The sequence below is a fragment of the Oncorhynchus tshawytscha genome, linkage group LG11, assembly GCF_018296145.1.
Source record: "Oncorhynchus tshawytscha isolate Ot180627B linkage group LG11, Otsh_v2.0, whole genome shotgun sequence".
NCBI lineage: Eukaryota > Metazoa > Chordata > Actinopteri > Salmoniformes > Salmonidae > Oncorhynchus > Oncorhynchus tshawytscha.
In genome coordinates, this window is record NC_056439.1 from 36,681,479 (window position 1) to 36,702,254 (window position 20,776).

At 42.6% G+C, this 20,776-nt stretch overlaps 1 protein-coding gene across 4 annotated transcripts in view; it reads right to left on the reverse strand.

Annotated features, from left to right (window-relative positions):
* Nucleotides 1-2,623: 2,623 nt before the first annotated feature.
* Nucleotides 2,624-20,776, reverse strand: part of LOC112261922 (chloride intracellular channel protein 4) — a 29,233-nt gene continuing 11,080 nt past the window's right edge. The window contains exons 2-8 of one of the 4 annotated variants that reach the window (XM_024437567.2): nucleotides 13,758-13,848; nucleotides 13,076-13,163; nucleotides 9,351-9,460; nucleotides 6,792-6,917; nucleotides 6,531-6,637; nucleotides 5,186-5,367; nucleotides 2,624-4,452 (exon numbers count right to left, since the gene is read on the reverse strand). In XM_024437567.2, the coding sequence (XP_024293335.1) occupies nucleotides 4,288-4,452; nucleotides 5,186-5,367; nucleotides 6,531-6,637; nucleotides 6,792-6,917; nucleotides 9,351-9,460; nucleotides 13,076-13,163; nucleotides 13,758-13,759 (780 nt within the window). In that variant the 5' untranslated portion in view covers nucleotides 13,760-13,848 and the 3' untranslated portion in view covers nucleotides 2,624-4,287. Of the gene's footprint in view, nucleotides 4,453-5,185; nucleotides 5,368-6,530; nucleotides 6,638-6,791; nucleotides 6,918-9,350; nucleotides 9,461-13,065; nucleotides 13,164-13,757; nucleotides 13,849-20,776 lie in introns of all 4 variants that reach the window. The other 3 variants (XM_042330069.1, XM_024437569.2, XM_024437568.2) reach the window with 3 other exon arrangements.

The window sequence follows — 20,776 nt, forward strand, 5'->3', positions numbered from 1 at the left end:
TTGGTGCCACAGGACCATTCACAGCTGAGTTTACTCAGCTTAGCTCAAAGCTGATTTGCTATTATTATTATTTTTTTTTAATTCAATGGAGGCCAAATGCTTGCTGACTTCCCTTGAATTCAATGCTACTGGGGGCAACAATGTCATACTATTTTTTACCAGACAGCATAGATGGGCTACACATACAGAGACAGCGGGGCGTTGTTCCGTTCGCTTGGATAATCACTCCAGTGAGATACATTCAGCCTCTTGCGAATTGAAGGAAATTTATGAAACACAAAGATGAAAGAAAAATTATTTTTTATGTTTTTCATTTTTGTCATTTTTTGGGGGGAAGCCTGGCTTCCCATGGCATCCATGAAAACACGCCATAGGGTACCAGTCAGTCACTATGATACCAGTCAGTCACTATGATAACAGACATGAATTGGGAATATGGCAAAATATATTGTCTCTATTGGATTCTTATGTGACCACAGATACCAACAAATAAACAAAATACATATTCAGATCTAAAGAACAAGGGTATTGGCGGAACAATTGTCATATTAGTGCATTTAATATTGTTTGGTTAAAAAATCCTTCCAACCACTTGCTCAAAAACATATTTTATGACCATATAGTAACCAGAGATACACTCATAACATGTCATTGTCTCTCTCAGGAGATAACATCACATTGACACAATGCTTATGGTTATGGTGACTAGCTCCCCCTGTTGGTGATCTGGCTCCTGCCTTCCTGTTCACGCCCAGAGCAGAGACTGAAACACAGAAAAGGCTATATGTACACTCCTGACCTGCAAAGCGATATTTAATTTCAGAATTTGTTAAAATTAGGTTACAGTTAGGGTTAAGGTCAGTTTTAGAGTTTAGTTAGTCATTTTACAGGTCAGGAGTGTCCTTATAGCCTCTCCCCTGGAACACAGAAAAGGCTTACCATATCAGACACACAACAACCCCTCCTGGTTTCTCCCTCATTACACAATTACCATAATACACCACACTCACCTCACCCCTAATAACTGTGGTCTGACTGAATGATAGCCAGCCTTGTTTTGGTTACACACACAGCTCCAATCCATCTGTTTGTGTCTGGGTGGATTTCCTCTGTGTGAGTTATGAGGAAAGACAGAGACAGTGTGAAAATGTTATTTAGCCAGAAGAGAATGTCTGGGAGTGAAACGTGACACTTTAATGATCTGGAGGACACCCCTGCACCTCTTCCTGCTTGCCAGTAGAACTTGTTTGTGCAGTGCAACACGGAAATTAGGAGCAGACAGGGTCCAAAACATGATGAAGCAGCTGAAGTCTGAATGTGAAGGCATCTTCAGTTGGAAGGAGGGTGGACATTCATTCCACTTTAGTGAAAACTATGAGGAGGTCAGTTAATTAACAAACTGAGGGGTATCCACTGAAGCAAGCTAGATCTACTCAGGGTTTCCTAAAGCTAACCAGCATCAGTTAGCTTCACATTCCAGCTCAGACTTCATCTATACTACAACGGTGGAGATTGCTCGTCAGCCTGCTGATAACTAGCAGGCTTGTAACTTCGTGTGCATGTCGCACATGGCTAGTCGAACGCTAAACTCTTCATTGAGACAATGCTGAAACGTTATTCCATGGGCGAGTCAATTCCGCATTTAAATTTGTGCCGAAAGAAAAGTTATCGTGCAAATTCAACAGGCTATAGTTTAAAATAGGCTTTTATTACATATCTTTAACACCGACTTTGGTGTGCTTCTCAATACATCTTCTCCAACTTTTATCATAAAAATTGTCATCATACAAGTGTTTATACTGTGCGTGAAGTTTAAAATGCATTCTGTCATTACTAAATGTGTAATGTCATATTTTAACATAACTTTTTTTTTTACACAAAAACAATTGATTAATAAAATATTTAATCAGTAGTCTATCTCAAATGAAAGGGATGATGACGCAATCTTTGCAAGAGGGAAGGAATCTGATTTCATTGGTCCTCAAATCGTGGCTCAGTCATTTAATTCAGGGGTGAAGTGTGAGTGAAGTTCAGTGGAGGCTGGTGGGATGAGCTATAGGAGGGCTGGCTTATAGTAATAAATTGAACATATCAAACATATGGAAACCATGTTTGACTCAGTTCCATTTATTACATTCCAATGACCCTGTCCTCCTATTGCTCCTCCCACCAGACTCCACTGGTGGAGTTAGCTGTGAGCAGGTTAGTTCTGAAGGATTCGTTGCCATATAAACTTACCTGGCTAAAAGGTGAGCCACTTTCATATGACCCGGTTATCCCGATCAGAGTTGACCAAAGATACCTCTCTAACTCATTAAGAAAACTAAACTTAGATATGCATTTTTGGTAGTTGAGGCAGTTAACCTTGAAATGGGTATGGTCCATCTTTGTGAAAAAATATAAAGTGATTTCAGAATATTAAGGCAAGTTAGCTGGCTAATGCATTGATCTTGCTTTGGAGTATACTCCCCTCTGCTCTGTCTCCCCTCAATCACCCATAACATAATGACATGACATGACAATGACATGTACAGTGACTGTAGGCCCACTAGGTAACTGATTTTAGATCTTATTGATCCTGCGTTCTGGAACAGCCCCTAGCAATCACAGCTACAAACCAGAGTGCCAATAAGAGGTTTATTTCAATAAAGTCAATATTGTTTAGAAAAAAATCTGGATCTTTTCTTCTGACATTGACATACACGTCATTACAGTGATTTTGGAAAACCTTCTGCGCAGGAGAAAACAAAAAAGGCCAAAGGAGATGTCTTCTAGTATTAAAACCCAAGCAGGTAAAAAATGCCTATTATCCCCAGAATCAAACCAATAAGTGTACAAAATGTACACATTGAATTCTGAATAATCAAAACAAATATTTACAATTCATTTTATGAAATGTGTATTACAACAAATGTCTGAAAAGATGGCGGCAAAACACGAGGAGATAAAAAACAAAACAATATATATTTTTGCTTTATCCACACTAAAGCATTTTGGAATAATACTACATTCACTACCTTTTGAGAGCATTTGAAATAATGAGAAAATGAAATCCTACATGATATTCATTATGTTACCATTCTCCTCTCCCCGATTCCTTTTCTCATAAATATCTTTAGTGTCATCTTCCCTGATGCCTGACTGCACATTACCGTTCCTCTGTATTCTATGGGAGAAAGAGAAAGTGTGTGGTTTTTATACTTCACTAGTTTAGATAGCAGGAGTCATTCAATCCACAGTGAGACCAGAATTAATGTGCCCTTTTTGGTGGCTGAAGTATAATATAAGCTACCACTGCTGCCAGAACAACACAAGCTAAAGACTTCCCTTCATGCTTTACATGAGAAAATAAAAAACAGATGTTATTTCTGGTAAAATAGAGCTTCACTGCCCAGAGTGTCAGTGTCTATATGGAGCAGTGATGTGAGGCAATGCAGTGATGAAGTCTAAATGGTTGTTTTTTTCTGCTAGATATGATCTAATATTTCATTGCTACATATTTCATTAATCTCAGGTTCCATTGTCCTGAGCTGAAAACATCTCATCCAAGCACCTGCTACAGGTACATCTCGGAAAGCCCTGACTGAGCTCAGCATAAGGTCAAGGAGGAAAATGGTATCAGAGCATGGAAAACATGTAGCCTTACTTCTATTATAGTTGTTGCAATTGACTTAAGCAACGCAACAGTAAAATGAAGCATATCGCCACCAGTATGTCAAACTCGGTGGTTTGGCCTAGCGTCTGTCTACATGCAGTGAAACCTGCCTTCATTTATCCTCTAGAGCCAAAAACACTGAGTCTTTCAGCACTGCATAAATCAACTCTGTAGACAAAACACAATTTCAGCCTTGTAATTTTCACTTTCATAGCAAGCCTAAAAAGAAAATTAATATTGAACAGCTGAACGGAAAAACACAGGTTGTGACCATATTCCCATGAGGAGACAGAGGGTCAGCCGGAAGGCCACTTCATAAGGAGTGTGTTTAGATTGCCCTCCAACACTGATAAGCTCTGATACACACCAGCCTGCGTCTGATCTGAGAGATCGCCATTCAAATCATCATATCAAAGAGAAAACCTAAAAAAAAGTTATAAACAATGGACCGTCAGTAAACTTTCTGAGCTGCTTCATGTACTCAAGAGCTCTCCAAAAATAAAAGGGAAAAGTAAGAACAAAGGAGCTCATGCATTGTGTTTGCTCTAAATTAGGAGAGAAGGAAAGGTAGTCCATAGTTTTCTTTCTGGTGTCTAAACAGACCAGTCCCAGTGTTGGGTGTAAGGGGGGGCCTATTTGATCAGCCTCTTGGCCACGTCTTGGTAGGCGATCTCGATCTCTTTGTCACTGGGGCAGGTGTTGGTGAACTCCTCGTGTGTGTAGGCGTTCTGCAGGTACTGCCAGATACCTATCATGTCCTTGGGGATGTCAAAGCCTCTGTACTTCTTGGTCACCACCTGTGGATGGAGGGGGACATTGACTAATTAATGTAGTCTTAGATAAACTTCTAAGGTCCCTCTGTAGGCCGAGGATGGTACAAAATGATTTGGGTAGCAGAATGCATAAATCACTAAGTGCTCTGGGCTTTGCTGTGTCAAGATGTACTCTATTTGTCCAAAATAAGCATTCCATTTTACAATAAGAATTCAACTGTGTGTGTACACTGAGTATACCAAACATTATGAACACCTTCAAAATATTGAGTTGCGCATGGACGGGGCATTCGTCGGGGCATGGACTCTACAAGGTATCAAAAGCGTTCCACAGGGATGCTGGCCCATGTTGACTCCAATGCTTTCCAAAGTTGTGTCAAGTTGGCTGGATGTCCTTTGGTCGGTAACCATTCTTGATACACACAGGAAACTGTTGAACATGAAACTATGCAGCGTTGCAGTTTTTTGACGCAAACCAGAGCACCTGGCACCTACCATCATACTCCGTTCAAATGCACTTAAATCTTTTGTCTTGCTCATTCACCAACTGAATGACACAAATACACACCAATCCACATCTCAATTGTCTTAAGGCTTCAAAATTATTCTTGTAGTGGATTTAACAGGTGACATCAATAAGGGATCATAGCTTTCACCTGGATTCACCTGGTCAGTCTGTCTCATGGAAAGAGCAGTGAGTATACAATGTTCTGTACACTCAGTGTATAATGTCATGTTTATTGGCCTCTGCTCTTACCTTGACGATGTGCAGCTTGGGAAGAAGGTTGCAGTCAGCCAGTGTCATGTTGTCACCATCCAGGAACTTGCGAGTGGAGGTCTTGACGTCCTCAATGCTGTTGTGGTCGATCTCGTCGGGCAGTGGGGAGCGCAGGTACTCATCCAGCTTCTGCAGGGTCTTCAACAGCCCACGCTCCAGACCTACAGCAAAAAAAGGAACATTTATCATCTCTAACATTTATCATCTCTAACTAAGTTTGTTGGAACCTCTCCAGCTTGCTGATACTAAATAATGATTCATTTAAGATTGACTTCAGGTGTCCCTGGTGGTAATTACCACAACACTAGCACAACAACTATAAACTGCATATAGCAATCACAAACCAGCCTCCCTGCATTGTGTTGAGTATTCTAGACCACTTTTCAAACCGACACCACAGGATACACACAGCAGTTCTGTAGTCTGCCACGCGAGGGCGGCATTTTATAGCAAGATGGCAGAACTTAAGCTGCCTTGCTGAAGTATTTTGAGAGAGTACATTCCTTGATCCCAGTTTTTGGCATTATCTTGACAGCCCAAATAAGGAGTAGTTCATACAACCAAAATAGATAGCTGGGGTTGGACTAATTGTGGCTCACTGAGCAAATTCGACTTATTGGAATGTTATTCAAGCCAGTTGGAGAGTGTGTGACTATGCATATTGTGTTTTACATTTTACAGTGTGCCTGTCCTATAAATAGGGCCTGCCTATCATTCAGATATGACTTTCAGCAATAAAGTACTGTTGACATAGCCCTGAAGACATTCAAAGCCAACCATAACGATAGGTCAATATTTCCACAGGGTGGAGAATAGAAAGAAACCATACCATCCAAGATACCAGAGGACATGAACTGATACTGTGTCATAAACAGCTTACCCCAGATTAACATGGCATACAGACAGAGAAACAATAGCCAATATGACTGAGGCAAAGCTACAGTATACTGTCATCTGTTGTCTTGTACAAAACATGTCTGTTGGCAATATATTTATAGCTGTGGCATGCTTGTTAAACAAAAGCCAGGGGAGACAAGAGAGTTGCTGTGAGCTCATTTCCAGACCATCTCGCTCTGTTGTTTTTACCAGGCTGTTTGGCTGTTTCTTTAGAGAGCCCAGCCAGGTGACATGGGGTACAGGGGGACAGTGGCAGGAATGGTACTGGGGACAGAGAGAGGCCACCACAGAGAACAACCCCCCCCGCGTTGTCACCCAGCCACCAATGACCTCAGGCTACTGCTGTCACCTAGCAACCACAAAACTGTTGAAGCACATAGGTTTATGTGTGTTCTTGTTAATTCTGTTATAGGGAGTGGAAGCTCACCTTCGTTGGCATTGGGTTTTGAGTTTTTGATGAAGGCTGAGAACTTGGCAAAGATGTCCATCCCAGCTGTGTTGGACTCAGGGTGTCTGGCACTAAGCTTGGTGAACCTAAACACACACACACACACACACACACACGATACACCTGGTTAGATCTCAAACAAGCAGAGTGTATACTGTAACCTAGGTATCTACACTTGGAGGCAGTGTGATGTGCTTAGTGGGCGTGACGAGCTGTTACCACCCAGACGAGATTACTCACTTGGGTGGGCTGAGGACATCCTCCAAGAACTCCTCTATCTTGTTGACGTCTGTCTTGACCTCCCCATTGAAGGTGATGAAGGGAGGGTGTGTGCCTGGGGCCAGGTTCTGGAGGTCTGCAGGCTTCCTGGGAAGAGGAGAAGACAGGGGATTTAGTGGGCATGTCACAACACACTGGTAAATACCCATATCAGCCAAATGCAATGCATACCGTATACTGTGTAAAGTCCTTAATGTTGTTGAAATGTCTGTCTCGTTTGTATGGATGACTTTGCTGCAAAACCAAGTTCCCCCTGGGGATAAAGTTTTATACTACTACTATACAACTGAGACGTCACTGATTACTCACTAACCTTTCACTTTATATCCCTATAATCCATCTGGTCTCGGTCTAGTCTTTGACAATCATCAACTATCATTAGTGTTATTCTGTTTCTTCCCAAGGCCCAGTTCTATTGCTTTCTCGGGTCATTGGAGGTGGCTGTGGCCCACGGACAGGACACAATTCCCTGTCCCAGTTCCATGCTGAACTGTTCCAGACTTTTCTAGCCCTCTCTAGCGCTCCCCTCACACACACAGACCCTGGGCTGGAATTTATTTTCAACAGGGTTGTGTACGTGTGTTTGTGCATGTGTGTGTATGCCAAGTTCATTCCTCTGTCCACAGTGCTCAGAGCAGGCTTGTTTTGTTCCAGGTGTCTGGGAGGTGAGATATGATGAGAACACACACAACATAATGAGGATGTGATGAAGGACCTGTCAACAGCACAAAGCCCTTTGTCATGTTTCATAATGACCCACACAAACCAAATCACTAAATTACAAAGCAAAATAAAAACCTTTTTAGGTCATACAGTGTAGAAGTATTAGCATTGCCTTGACTGAGTTAAGTGACAAAATAATGTGGAGCAAATTAACTTTGATGCAGAGAACAGCCTACCACTGACCTATCCATAGAGTGCTTCACGTGCAAGCCAAGTCAAAATGCAATGTGATGTGCGTACGTACAGTGGTTAAGATGTCCCTATAAGGGGAGATGTGAAACACACTCATAGGACCAACAAGTCACAGGGGCACCAAAACAGGAAGTGACCTCAACCCTTTGGAATGAGCACAGGAAGCACACTTGCCCCATGGCAACATTAAGGGGGAGGAGGTAAAAGTGTTCACTCAAGAAGATAAATAAAAAGGCTTTAATCATAGACATGTTAGTCATAGAATTGGGCCAAAAATAGTTTTCCATACCAAGGTTGCAAAATATAAGATTAGAAATTGGAATTCTACATCTTTCCTTACTAAGTGGGCTACTCACAATCACATCAATGTGGAACGGTAGTAAATCAAATGTAATGTCTTTGAGTTCCATATAGTAATAAAAAGGGATAAAAATAAGACAAATTATTTTGCAATACTTTGCCTTTCTGTTGACTGGAGAAAAAGTGAATCCTTTATCAGTCCTGGTCTGAACAGCTGAACAAAGACATGTTTGACATAGGGGGAAACAGACACTGTTAAGTGGGCGGACATCCTCCACTGCCTTTTACAAGACCTCCAGAAGCTTGTTTCCCATTACACACCCTCACCACAGACATAGACGTACATGCGCAAATACATTCACAGACACCGAACAACAACATTCTCAGACACCCACAGACAACATTCACAGACCCCCACAGACAACTTTCCAGTACCTTCAAAAGTGAAAAGGTTGCTCTTGGTACTACTCAGTCTTGTCTTGTCTAGATTACCCTCAGGACCGACCCTGGCAGAGGTAGCAGTGTTTCTGAGCTCTCTCAGGAGAAGAGATGCAAAGCGATAGAAAAGCATCTACGTGGATGAGCTTTCCCCTCTAAAACACTTCATCAGAGAGCGTGCTTTATACTGGACTGTCTGAGTCAAACAGCAATGATGAAAGGCCCATGGAAATGAAGAGTTCATTTGACCATATCTGAAAATAATCACACATATGCCAGCAGCCTTGGCCTGGGAAGAGGAAAAATAATCAGGTTGACTCATAGAAGGATATAATGGCTGGGTAAGGAGCTGCCAGGCAGCATTACAGTGAACATGGGGAAGAAAGTTTGCTGTAGTTCCAGCCGAGGCTAAATAGTGTTCAAATGACTTTGGGAGGGGAAGATGATCATTTTAGATCCTGTTTTAGAGTAAGAAAAATAACATCTAGGGAGGAAGTGAGCACAACCTCAATTAGCCCCTCCAAAACGCAGCTTGTTTATTTTCCAGATTTCTCGGGTTTGGAAAGGTCTTGAGAAAACCAAATAAGCAATTAGGGCGGTGTGCCTGTTTGAGGTGTGGCTGGATCAAAGTGTTCTGCTAGGCTACTAAGGTCTTAGTGGAGAGCCCAGAAAAGCTCTGAGAGCCAATGAAAGAGGAGAGCAGAGAGAGAATATTCCCCTGGCTTTCCAGGAGCTAGTTGAGAGCTGGGGGACTGAGCTAGCTAGATAGTGTGACGTGTGTTGGAGGAGTGAGCAAGCGAACTAGTGTGATGTCTGGTGGAAGAGTGAGCTAGCTAATGTGACGTGGTGGTCTGGTGTCTCCCTCACCTCTTCAGGTCCACTGTGGTGACGTTGAAGACCACTCCCTTCAGCCACAGGATCATGAAGAGTCTCTGGGAGAACGGGCAGTTCCCAATGCTCTCGCCATCACTTCCCGCCTGAGAGAGAGAGGGAAAGAGAGGGCGCGAGAGAGAGGAGAAGAAGGTTAGATTAGGTAAGACTACCTCAGCATTATTCACGTGGCATTGTTTTCACACAACCACAAAGAAAATGCACCAAGGCTAGAAGGATAAGAGGCAGGGAATCCAACATGGCTGACAAAGATTTAAATGGCTCTTGTAAACTGATCACAATCAAGTTAAGGTTGAGCCTTAAAATGGATAAAAGTCTTGGAACACTGATATTATCAGACCTCTGTTCTACAATCCAATGACCAGCAGTGTTTTACTGCACTGACCTATTTTGAGCAGACAATGATTCTTTCACCCAGATTAGAGACTAACTCCCTGAGTCCCAGAGAGCAGGCTAACCTCTGTCTCAAACCCTTTAGCACACTTCCACAGCCGCCTCCATTCATCCACACTACCAGGCAGCCAAGTGGAACACAAACCCCTGAAGTGACTGAGAGGGACTCTGAGAGGGAGCTGGACAGCTTCTTGTTTCTTTAGACCTAAAGAGAGAGTCTGATGTATTTGAGTGGGATGGGGAATGATACAGTATGTCTGCCAGTGTCTAATCACTGTGCTCAACCATCACCATGACAACATCACTGAAGGTATTTTGATTTGTAACACATGCATATTGATGTGTTTGATGTGTATTGAATCATGTATACAGGGCCATTCTGTGAGACAATTGGTCTCAGCATGAGAGTCCCTGTTAAAATAAAGGTTACATAAAATGTCATTTATCAAATGAACAATCGACTACATGCCATCCAAACAAGAGACATGGACAAACTAGGCAACTGTTCTCAGACAATCTCTGGACGTGGGGAAAAACAAGCAACTACCCACTAGTACAGGCCCACTTTCACGTTGGGGATTTTCCTTACCCAAAATAGATCTGCCACCTTCACCTCCCTTTCATGACAAACTACTACTGTGCATTATGATAGTGTACACAGGCCTCCAGCCCCAGCAGTAAAAACGAGGCAGTGAGAGAGATATTCTAAACACTCCGCTGGCAGACACACTGTCCTATAAACACACCAGAGATCTCTCCAACTACCACTGCCAGCACACTCTCCCTCTCTCACTCCCGCTCATCCTCCTCAAGCTGGTCCATATCAATGATGCTCTAGAGTACAAGCAAATCCCAGTTTCCAGCTTAGGTTGTGTGTACAGAAATAGTTGTGGGAGTAAGGAAAAAACGGTAGATCGAAGAGAGGGAGTTTTTGATGCAGCTATCCTCCTCTCATGTAACATTAATATGTTACACGTGTGTAGTAATTACTAAATAGGAAAGTGAAATTAAATATTCATGAGTAAAGATCTTGGTTGTGTAAACAAACATACTATAACTGGAGGAGCCAATCGCCGTTGATTTGACTCCTACTAGTAATTTGTAGGAGATTGACACCCAAACTACACAACACAAATAATTTGACTACAATGTCTTCTCTAGGCCATCATTGTAAATAAGAATTTGTTCTTATCTGACTTGCCTAGTTAAATAAAGGTTCAATAAAACAAAACAAAAATGATCTGACATTGGCCCCAATGTCCCAGTTCCTTATGCCTCTTCCTCTTTTAAGAGGATCAACTCAAGCATGGTCTCAGCCCCTTTCACACTGTCAAAATCTTCCCCCGTTCAATTTATAGAACTGGTTATGGAGTGTTCCATAGACGGTGAGCACATAGATGAATGCAATTCTTCTCAGTGCCAGTTAATTCTGAAGAATGCCCCGTATTCATTCATTCCAAAGGACAGGGACTGAAGGTAAAAGGAGCATTAAGAAAAGGTATGTATCTTTTCTCACTGTCTATTACTTTAGCAAGTCTTGGCTCACTGAAAGGTGGCATGCTCATCAATTTGTCTCTCCTTGTCAGTCACTTTGTAGCCTCCTGTCCATCTCTTTCACTTTCTCATTCCATGTCTCTCCTTCTGGCCAGTGCAGAGGGCATCTTGAGGAAGAGAAAATTCCTCTCTGAGATTCAGGCCCATTCCAATGTCAAATACACTAATTAAAATGGCACACCACAGCCTTTTGAGTAATGGACTGGCAGACCTGTGCCAAGATAGGGCTGGGCTTCATGACACATTTATAAAACGTTATTTTTATTCCCATGGAGCTAACGTCCCCCTCTACCACTAGAAATCCGATAAATAATACCTATCCAAAACGTTTTTCAAAAGAGGTACGGCCTGAAGCGATCTTGTGAATGAATAGGGAACTTTGTTTCCAGAATGTTCCTGGCAGTGTGTCCAGCTAACAGCACTCTGCTGGTGTGCACAGACAGTCTGTTTGTCTCTCTGTGGTGTGGAGGCCCAGTGTGTTCTCTCTGTTTGATCTGCCTGCTGGCTGTCCTACAGGCTGGATTTGCTGTTCTGTTGTTAGAGCTCAATTCAATAAATCAAAAGGTTAGATTAGATCACAGCCTTTGTTCAGTGTCCCCTCCTTATGATTCGATTCCTGTGTATGAAAGGCTTGCCATCAAATCGTATTGCTCTGTTTGGAACCTCAGGCAATTGTTATCTAACAAGAGACCAGTAGCTGATACTTGTGGGACTATAGAGACAACAATGTGTTATTTTCTGCTTTTATCCAGAGATTGTATTCTTGTTGGTTACTATGTGTCAGGGGTAGGAATGACAGCACAACATGGTGACTATTCCCATGACGATCGAGACCAGACTCATAATAAAGAACTGATTATCATTGCACAGAGGTAACCATGTGAATGGCATCTTTCAGAATAAAATGGTACGTAAACATAAAGGACATGGGCCGTGTCTGAAATCTGTCTTGCCTACTACTTACTTAAAGTGCATATCTGTGTACTATCAGTACTACGTACTATTTATCACGTACTCTTTGGTAAAAAGTATGCCACAGGCGAAACAGATACTTTTGGTGCGTGATAGCTCAGATGTATGAATGTATTTTTGAATGTTGAAAGTAAAACACACCAACAGTGGATGTACTGGTATCAAATCAAATGTTTTACAAACAAGAAACACATTTCAATGAAAAAAAACTGAAATCCCCCAAAAAATGACTTCACCAAAAACATTAGAAAATGAATAGCTAAATTAAATTACATACAAAATACATAACTACTTCATGGCCTCTAAAATGGTCATAAGACGTGCCTCCCTGTCAGTCACCTCCTTCTCCAGACTGGACCTTTCTGGGAGGGAGAGGAGCCCACAGCTGCACCTTGGGAGGATGAGGAGTTGATGTTCATGACCGGTGGGGTGATGGAGTGGCAGCCCCCCAGCGCCTCATCCATCACCACTTCTAGGATGCAGCTGTGGCCTCCCCTCCCTCAGTGTCGACTCCAGTGGGGGAGCTTTCAACTTCTGAAAAATGATCACTTTCAGCATCAAACATACTACATGTAAAGCCCTGGTATTATGCCAATTACAGTAGATTTCTCTGGAATACGTGAACCTTTCTAACATGTTTCTCTTCACACTTATATACATGAATGTGCAGTTGAAGCATAGGAAATATTTTTGGAAAGTGTTGGTGCTCTCAGAGAAAAGGGTAACTTTATTAGCCAAGTACAGCACAGCAATATATGTCAAGCTAACATACAGTAGCATACTGTGTATTTTTGCTTAAGGTTCTCCCACTTCTTTTTCACCCATGCAGGTAATAGTGGCCCCTCCAGCTCACACTCCTTCACGTCGATCCTGAAAAGACATAAGATCAAGTACAACATTAACCAAAACATGAGCAAAGTAGAGTTGGGTGAACTTTCTGTAGATAGCCAGACTGCCACATACATTATCAAATTGGAGCGCCAAGGTGAAACAGTAACGAGTGCATGTTACCATTACTTACACCATAACAGGTTGTGTGTGCAATGAAACTAGACCCACTCAGGCGGTAACCATTCAGGTATAAACTAATATTGCATGGCATGAACACTACAATCAGCTCAACGCAGATGAACCAACGTCAGGAGAACTAGAAGAGTTGTTGGGACCAGCACCGCTGTGGAAAATAGGAATGTAGGCTACCGCGTTACTAACGTTATAGCTAGTGATATTTACAAGTAGCAGCTAGCTAGCTAACATTAAATATGTTAGCTCATTAAATATAGTTGTCACTCAACAGCAAGTAACCCTGTAGCTAAGGTTACTGTTCTAACAGTTAACTTCTAGACCTACTAAGGCATGTAGCTAGCTAAAGGCATGGTAGGCAGCAGGCTGCAGATCTGTTTTCAAATATCTATGTACGATGAAATAGTTGTGATAATTTTAAGGAGAACAAAAACTACTTACATTTGAACACCACCGTAGTAGCTTTGCTATTCGCAATCTTCCAAGTTATTTACTCAAAACTTGCAGCCCCTCCACTTCCAATGCATTGTGTCTGTGAAAATCACAAAAAGTGTGCAGCGAATGCGTCATTGCGTTGTTCCCGCTATTCGTTCATTTCAGTTGGGCATCACCATATCTAATTGACAGCAGATTATCAACTGTCGTCAAATCCGAAATGAGTATGGCATCCAGGCATTTCAAGTATATTTGATTTTCAAAATGTCACATACTCAAAAACAGCCTACTTTTTAGGACGAAAGTATTGGTATTTGGACACCGTCGTGTATTTCAGCCATGTTTAGTATATGAATGGAGTGAGCAGCAGCTTTAGGAATGAGCTCCTCTCCTCAGGCTGCAGAGCCAGTGGTCAGAGATGGCCAGCCACAGTGCAGCAGCTGAGAAACCCTTTCTCTGTGTCAGAACATGGCAGGGATGCTGTCTACTGGAGCTACAGCAGCAAAGAGCAGACACAGCCCTCTGACATGTGTTTCCGGCAAAGAACCTAGCCCTAGTCTGCTATTTCTACTGAGACTCCCTGCAGCCCTACCTTCTCTGAGACAGAGGAGAGGGGAGGGAGAATGGTGTAGGAGGAGGGAATACAGGAATAGAATAGACTGGTGAAATTAGCATAAACCTAGTTAAGGAGAAAGGAAGACAAAAAGGGTAGATTGAGTGGGTGAGAAGTGTCTAGGGGAAAGAAAGCAGAGCGCAAGCCACACCCTTCTCAACACTGTGAGCTTCAGAAGCAGCATGCCGCTTGGCACTCTCCTCTCATCCTTCTTCCACAACCTCAAACTGTTTTTATGACATAGGAACAGCGTATGTGAGCGGAGTTGAGCGGTTGGAAATCCAGCTCATGAAGTCACTCCATGTCCTTTCCAACTGCTCACTCCACGCTCACAGAAAGAAAAAAAATACCGCTCCAAATTCGTTCATTAAAATCACAATTTAACCAACGTTTTTGTGCCTACCTGGACCTGTCATTTGGGTTTGAAGTATTGAAACCAAACCATATGATTTGAAAGAAAAGTATTTGAATAAACATTAAGGTGAATGTAAGAAGCGCACATAATTTCAAATAGTCTACATGTCACATTAAATGTCACGCTGTATAAATGATTGGAGAAAGGAGCAGGAATACGTAAGAGGGGATTTTAATACTCGCCCCAAAAATACAACATGCCATGAAAGGCACTGGGATGAAGCCCAAAACAAACACGTACACAAAAACACAGGGCTGTAACCCAAACAAAAGAGCGAGGTAAAACCACACAGGATGAGACCCATAATAACAAGTGCACAACAATACACGGGACTAGACCCATAATAACGAGTACACAATACACTCAGCACGAAAACCAAAACCACAGGTACTGACAAGACCCACAAATTTGGGAACAATAACCGACAAGACAATTGTGAAAAGAGAGCACATATATACAATTACTAATCAGGGGAATTGGAATCAGGCGTGCGTAATGAGACAGTTCAGTGTCACTGTAACCCCTGTCTGAAGCCCTTAATTGTCAATGAATCATGGCTTAGTTCTGTCTCTCTGAGTGGTGAAACAGGCCATCTTAACACTGTTCTCTCTCAAGTTTCCATTGCTCTGAGCAGTGTCTCAGAACCGTTACATTCACCAGTGTGAATACAGAGGTCCTTGTGGGGAATAACAAGCAGGAATATGGAGGAAAGGCACAGAGCTCTTTTGTTCGTGAACAGTTCTGTGGGTGTCAATGGATAAAAAACAGACCAATAAAATTTGAAGTGAGGCAAGAAATTATTTTGGGCCAGCACCTAATATGGTCATGAGATCACACAGTTTCCAGAAAACAAACCAGAATCTGGGATTAAACAGTAATCATAATTTCACATGTTATATGTGGTAAAAAAAATATATCAATCCCACAGTACTTATTTCGAAATATTACTGAACAAGTATCATTCACTACACGAAATAGCCTAGCACTATCCATTTATCTTCTTACTTTTCATGTTAAAATTAGTCAGGAGTTGCTGATGATTGCATCATATTCCACATAAACTCCTTAGAGATTACACATTGTCCCAATGTTCTTTTGGTTTGAATAGGCCCATTTCACTTACAGCAAGCAACATGTGCTACAACAGCTGGCAATTACCAATGAACGTTAGGCTTTTGATATCAAAGTAATGAGAGAACCTGAATCAACAGAGACACGGATCGACACGTGTATGCACACACACGCTCATAAACAGTCACGTCACACACACACACACAGCTGTCTGTCCGTTGGAGAGGATGACTCATGCCGAAGTCACAGAATTTCCAGGGACGCCCACCGGCGCACAATGAGACCTCAGTCAGTCCCCCATCTACAGGAGACACACATACTGCCATGTCACCAGTGGAGAGGTCATAGATCATGATATCACTTCCCCCCTGACACGGTCTGATGGTAGAGCTACTGGTGTAAAGACCACCTTGAGCCATGTCAAGACTGATGGTACAGTAGGTCACAACTATATTGAACAAAAATATAAACGCAACATGTAAAGTGTTGTTCCCATGTTTCATGAGCTGAAATAAAAAGTGCCAGCATTTTTCTAATCGCACAAAAGCTTATTTCTCTCAAATTTGGTGGACAAATTTGGTTGCATTCCTGTTAGTGAGCATTTCTCCTTTGCCAAGTTAATCCATCCACCTGACAGGTGATGCATATCAAGAAGCTGATTAAATATCATGATCATTACACAGGTGCACCTTGTGCTGGGGGCTTATGTTCCCTCTAAGCTGCTTGCGTGTGCAGGCACACAGTGGCCCAAGACTGAGAGAAGCACGAGATTGAACTCAACTCAACTCAACTTGAGTTTTCCCTGTTATTTAACACTATTCATGTTTCCCTTTACTGTGATCAAATCAACACAAAATGAGCCACTTTCAATGCAACATACTGAAACAAAACAAACTATGCAAGAGATAATGTTGTAGGCAGAACGCATCAGAGTAGGATTCTATTGAATACGACTCAGCCCGTACTCTACACAGACCAGTGCAGAATAACCAATCAGAGCTGCAGTAAGTCTATATGCAAATAGACCTTTGCCATATATGGATATGTGCCATTTACTTTGAACTGGACTGTATTTACAGCTGTAGTCATGAGTAGATGCGCTTGTTTTGAGATCAAAGCCAGAGATGCATGTAGACACATGTGCACATTTTGTTCATATTTTGCTAGTTAGTGAGTTATTAGCCCAGTTATAGATCATTTGTAGTCAGCAATAGGGGAGTGATTGCTTCCTACAAGAGCACAAAACGTGTACATTTATAGACATCTTTGAAAAGCGAGTCAAGTAAAGAGCTTTTTTTTGTCTTGAATGGGCAGTGTTGTATTTTGAGACAGGCTTTAATAAACTAAGTAGCCAATAGTCAGAGGGTAGCAGAATTTGTCTGATTCTCTGTAATAATGGTATTGGAATAATAATGCCTTTTATTTTGTTAACTGGTTTCTTGCATTAAACAACACAAAAACTTGCATTAAACAACACAAAAAAAACATATTCAGTCACCTCCTTGTCTGAAGGACAAGTAGATAAACAGGTTAATGTCAAGCCAAGCATGTTTTTTTCAAATGTTTTTTTATGTAGGCCTACATTGAACATCCCACATTGCCAGAGAATTGTACCATAGTTTTAGAGAATTTGGCCGTATGTCCAAATGTCCTCATTACCGCAGACCATGTGTAACCACACCATCCCAGGACCCCCACGTCTGGCTTCTTCACATGTGGAATCGTCTGGAAGGGGCACTTAAGTGGGGAAAAACAGATTCTTATTGGCTGGGTCTGGCTACCAAGTGGGAGGGCCTATGCCATTAATAAGAAGGGGCTAGAAGTGTCTTGGTGAGCTACTGAGTGGCTAGGACAGGCAAGCCCCAAACTATTGGAGGACTTAATTCTTCCTGCTGCTGCGGATATGGCTGGGACAATGCTGGGAGAAGAGGCCCAAAAAACTATACAAAAAATGTCTTCATCAAACAACACTGTTTGACGACGCATCTGTGACATGGCAGGAGATGTTTTAAAACAATTACTGTTTCGCATACAAGCCAGTGAATTCTATGCATTACAGCTGGATGAGTCAACAGACGTGGAGGGCCTGGCACAGCTCCTGGTATATGTCCATTATGTTTATTGTGGGTCAATTAAGGAAGACATCCTCTTCTGCAAACCACTGGAAACCAGGACAAAATGAGAGGATATTTTTAAAGTACTGGACAGCTTTGTGATATAAAATGGACTTTGGTGGTCAAGATGTGTTGGTATCTGTACTGATGGCGCAAAAGCCATAACAGGGAGACATAGTAGAGTAGTAACGCGCGTGCAAGCAGTTGCTCCCGACGCCACTTGGGTACACTGCAGCATACACCGAGAGGCTCTTGCTGCCAAGGGAAAGCCTGACAGCCTGAAAAACGTTTTGGACACGACAGTGAAAATGGCTAACTTTGTTAAAGCAAGGAACTCTCGTGTATTTTCTGCGCTGGTTATCAAGGGGCACGTTTTTTTTAAATTGAGAGACGAGCTTAAAGTTTTATTCACTGACCATAATTTTCACTTGTCTGACCGCTTGCATGATGACGAGTTTCCCACACAACTGGCCTATTTGGGTGATGTTTTTTCTCGCCTAAATGATATGAATCTAGGATTACAGGGACTCTTCTCAACTCTCCTCAAAATTGAGGCTATGATTAAGAAGTGATTTTTTTGTGTGAAAATGAACTCAAGCTCAATGTCAAATGTAATATAGCAAAGCACCTGAGTGAGCTGGCTGCGTAATTACGCAGGTACTTTCCTGAAAAGGATGACACAAACAACTTGATTCGTTATCCCTTTCAAGCCCTGCCTCCAGTCCACTTATCGATATCTGAACAAGAGAGCCTCATCGAAATTGCAACAAGCGGTTCTGTGAAAATTGAAATTAATCAGAAGCCACTGCCAGATTTCTGGATAGGGCTGCGCTCAGAGTTTCTTGCCTTGGCAAATCGCGCTAAGACACTGATGCCCTTTGCAACCACGTACCTATGTGAGAGTGGATTCTCGGCACTCACTAGCATGAAAACTAAATACAGGCACAGACTGTGTGTGGAAATGATTTAAGATAACTCTGCAATGTTTGGTTGTATTGGACAGAGTCTATGTGCATCCTTTCAAGCACACCCTTCTCATTAACCTGTGGTGAGTTATTAACAATTTCTATGAACAAATAAGGTTGTATGTGTGTGGCAGGCTTACAATGATGGCAAAAAACAACATTTGAGAGTGTGCTGACGCTGGGGCTAGAGGGGGTACGCAGCTGGGGGTTGAATGTTTGAAGGGGTATGGGACTATAAAATGTTTGGGAACCACTGCCATAGAGGAACGATGGAGCTCTGTCAGAGTTACCATTGGGTTCTTAGTCACCTCCCTGACCAAGGCCGTTCTCCCCCGATTACTAGTTTGGCCAGGCGGCCAGCTCTAGGAAGAGTCTTGGTGGTTCCAAACTTCTTCCATTTAAGAATGATGGAGGCCACTATGTTCTTGGGGACCTTCAATGCTGCAGACATTTTTTGGTACCCTTCTCCAGATCTGTGCCCGACACAATCCTGTCTCAGAGCTCTACGGACAATTCCTTCGACCCCATGTCTTGTTTTTTTCTCTGTCATGCACTGTCAACTGTGGGGCCTTATATACACAGGTGTGTGTTTTTCCAAATCATGTCCAACCAATTGAATTGACCACAGGTGGACACCAATCAAGTTGTAGAAACATCTCAAGGATGTCTCTGCTGTTTTCAATCAGGATCTCAGCGATCACTGCCTCATTGCCTGTATCCGCTATGGGTCCGCGGTCAAACGACCACTCCTCATCACTGTTAAACGCTCCCTAAAACAAATCTGTGAGCAGGCCTTTCTAATCGACCTGGCCCGGGTATCCTGGAAGGATATAGACCTCATCCCATCAGTCGAGGAAGCCTGGTCGTTCTTTAAAAGTAATTACCTCACCATCTAAGATAAGCATGCCCCTTTCAAAAAATGCAGAACTAAGAACAGATATATCCCTTGGTTCACTCCAGACCTGACTGCCCTTGACCAGCACAAAAACATCCTGTGGCGGACTGCAATAGCATCGTATAGTCCTCGCAATATGCCACTGTTCAGGGAAGTCAGGAACCAATACATGCAGTCAGTCAGGAAAGCGAAGGCTAGTTTTTTCAAGCAGAAATTTGCATCCTGTAGCTCTAACTCCCAAAAAATTGGGACACTGTAAAGTCCATGGAGAATAAGAGCACCTCCTCCCAGCTGCCCACTGCACTGAGGCTAGGTAACACGGTCACCACCGATAAATCCATGATAATCAAACATTTCAATAAGCATTTCTCTATGGCTGGCCATGCTTTCCTCCTGGCTACGCCAACCCCGGCCAACAGCTCCACCCCCCCACCCCCCCTCCCCACAGCTACTCGCTCGAGCCTCTCCAGCTTCTCCTTCACCCAAATCCAGATAGCAGATGTTCTGAAAGAGCTGCAAAACCTGGACCCGTACAAATCAGCTGGGCTAGACAATCTGGACCCTCTCTTTCTAAAACTATCCGCCACCATTGTTGCAACCCCTATTACCAGCCTGTTCAACCTCTCTTTCATATCGTCCGAGATCCCTAAAGATTGGAAAGCTGCCGTGGTCATCCCCCTCTTCAAAGGGGGTAACACTCTAGACCCAAACTGCTATAGGTCTATATCTATCCTGCCCTGCCTCTCTAAAGTCTTCAAAAGCCAAGTTAATAAACAGATCACTGACCATTTTGAATCCCACCGTACCTTCTCCGCTGTGCAATCCGGTTTCCGAGCCAGTCACGGGTGCACCTCAGCCACGCTCAAGGTACTAAACAATATCATAACCGCCATCGATAAAAGACAGTACAGTGCAGCCGTCTTCATTGACCTGGCCAAGGCTTTTGACTCTG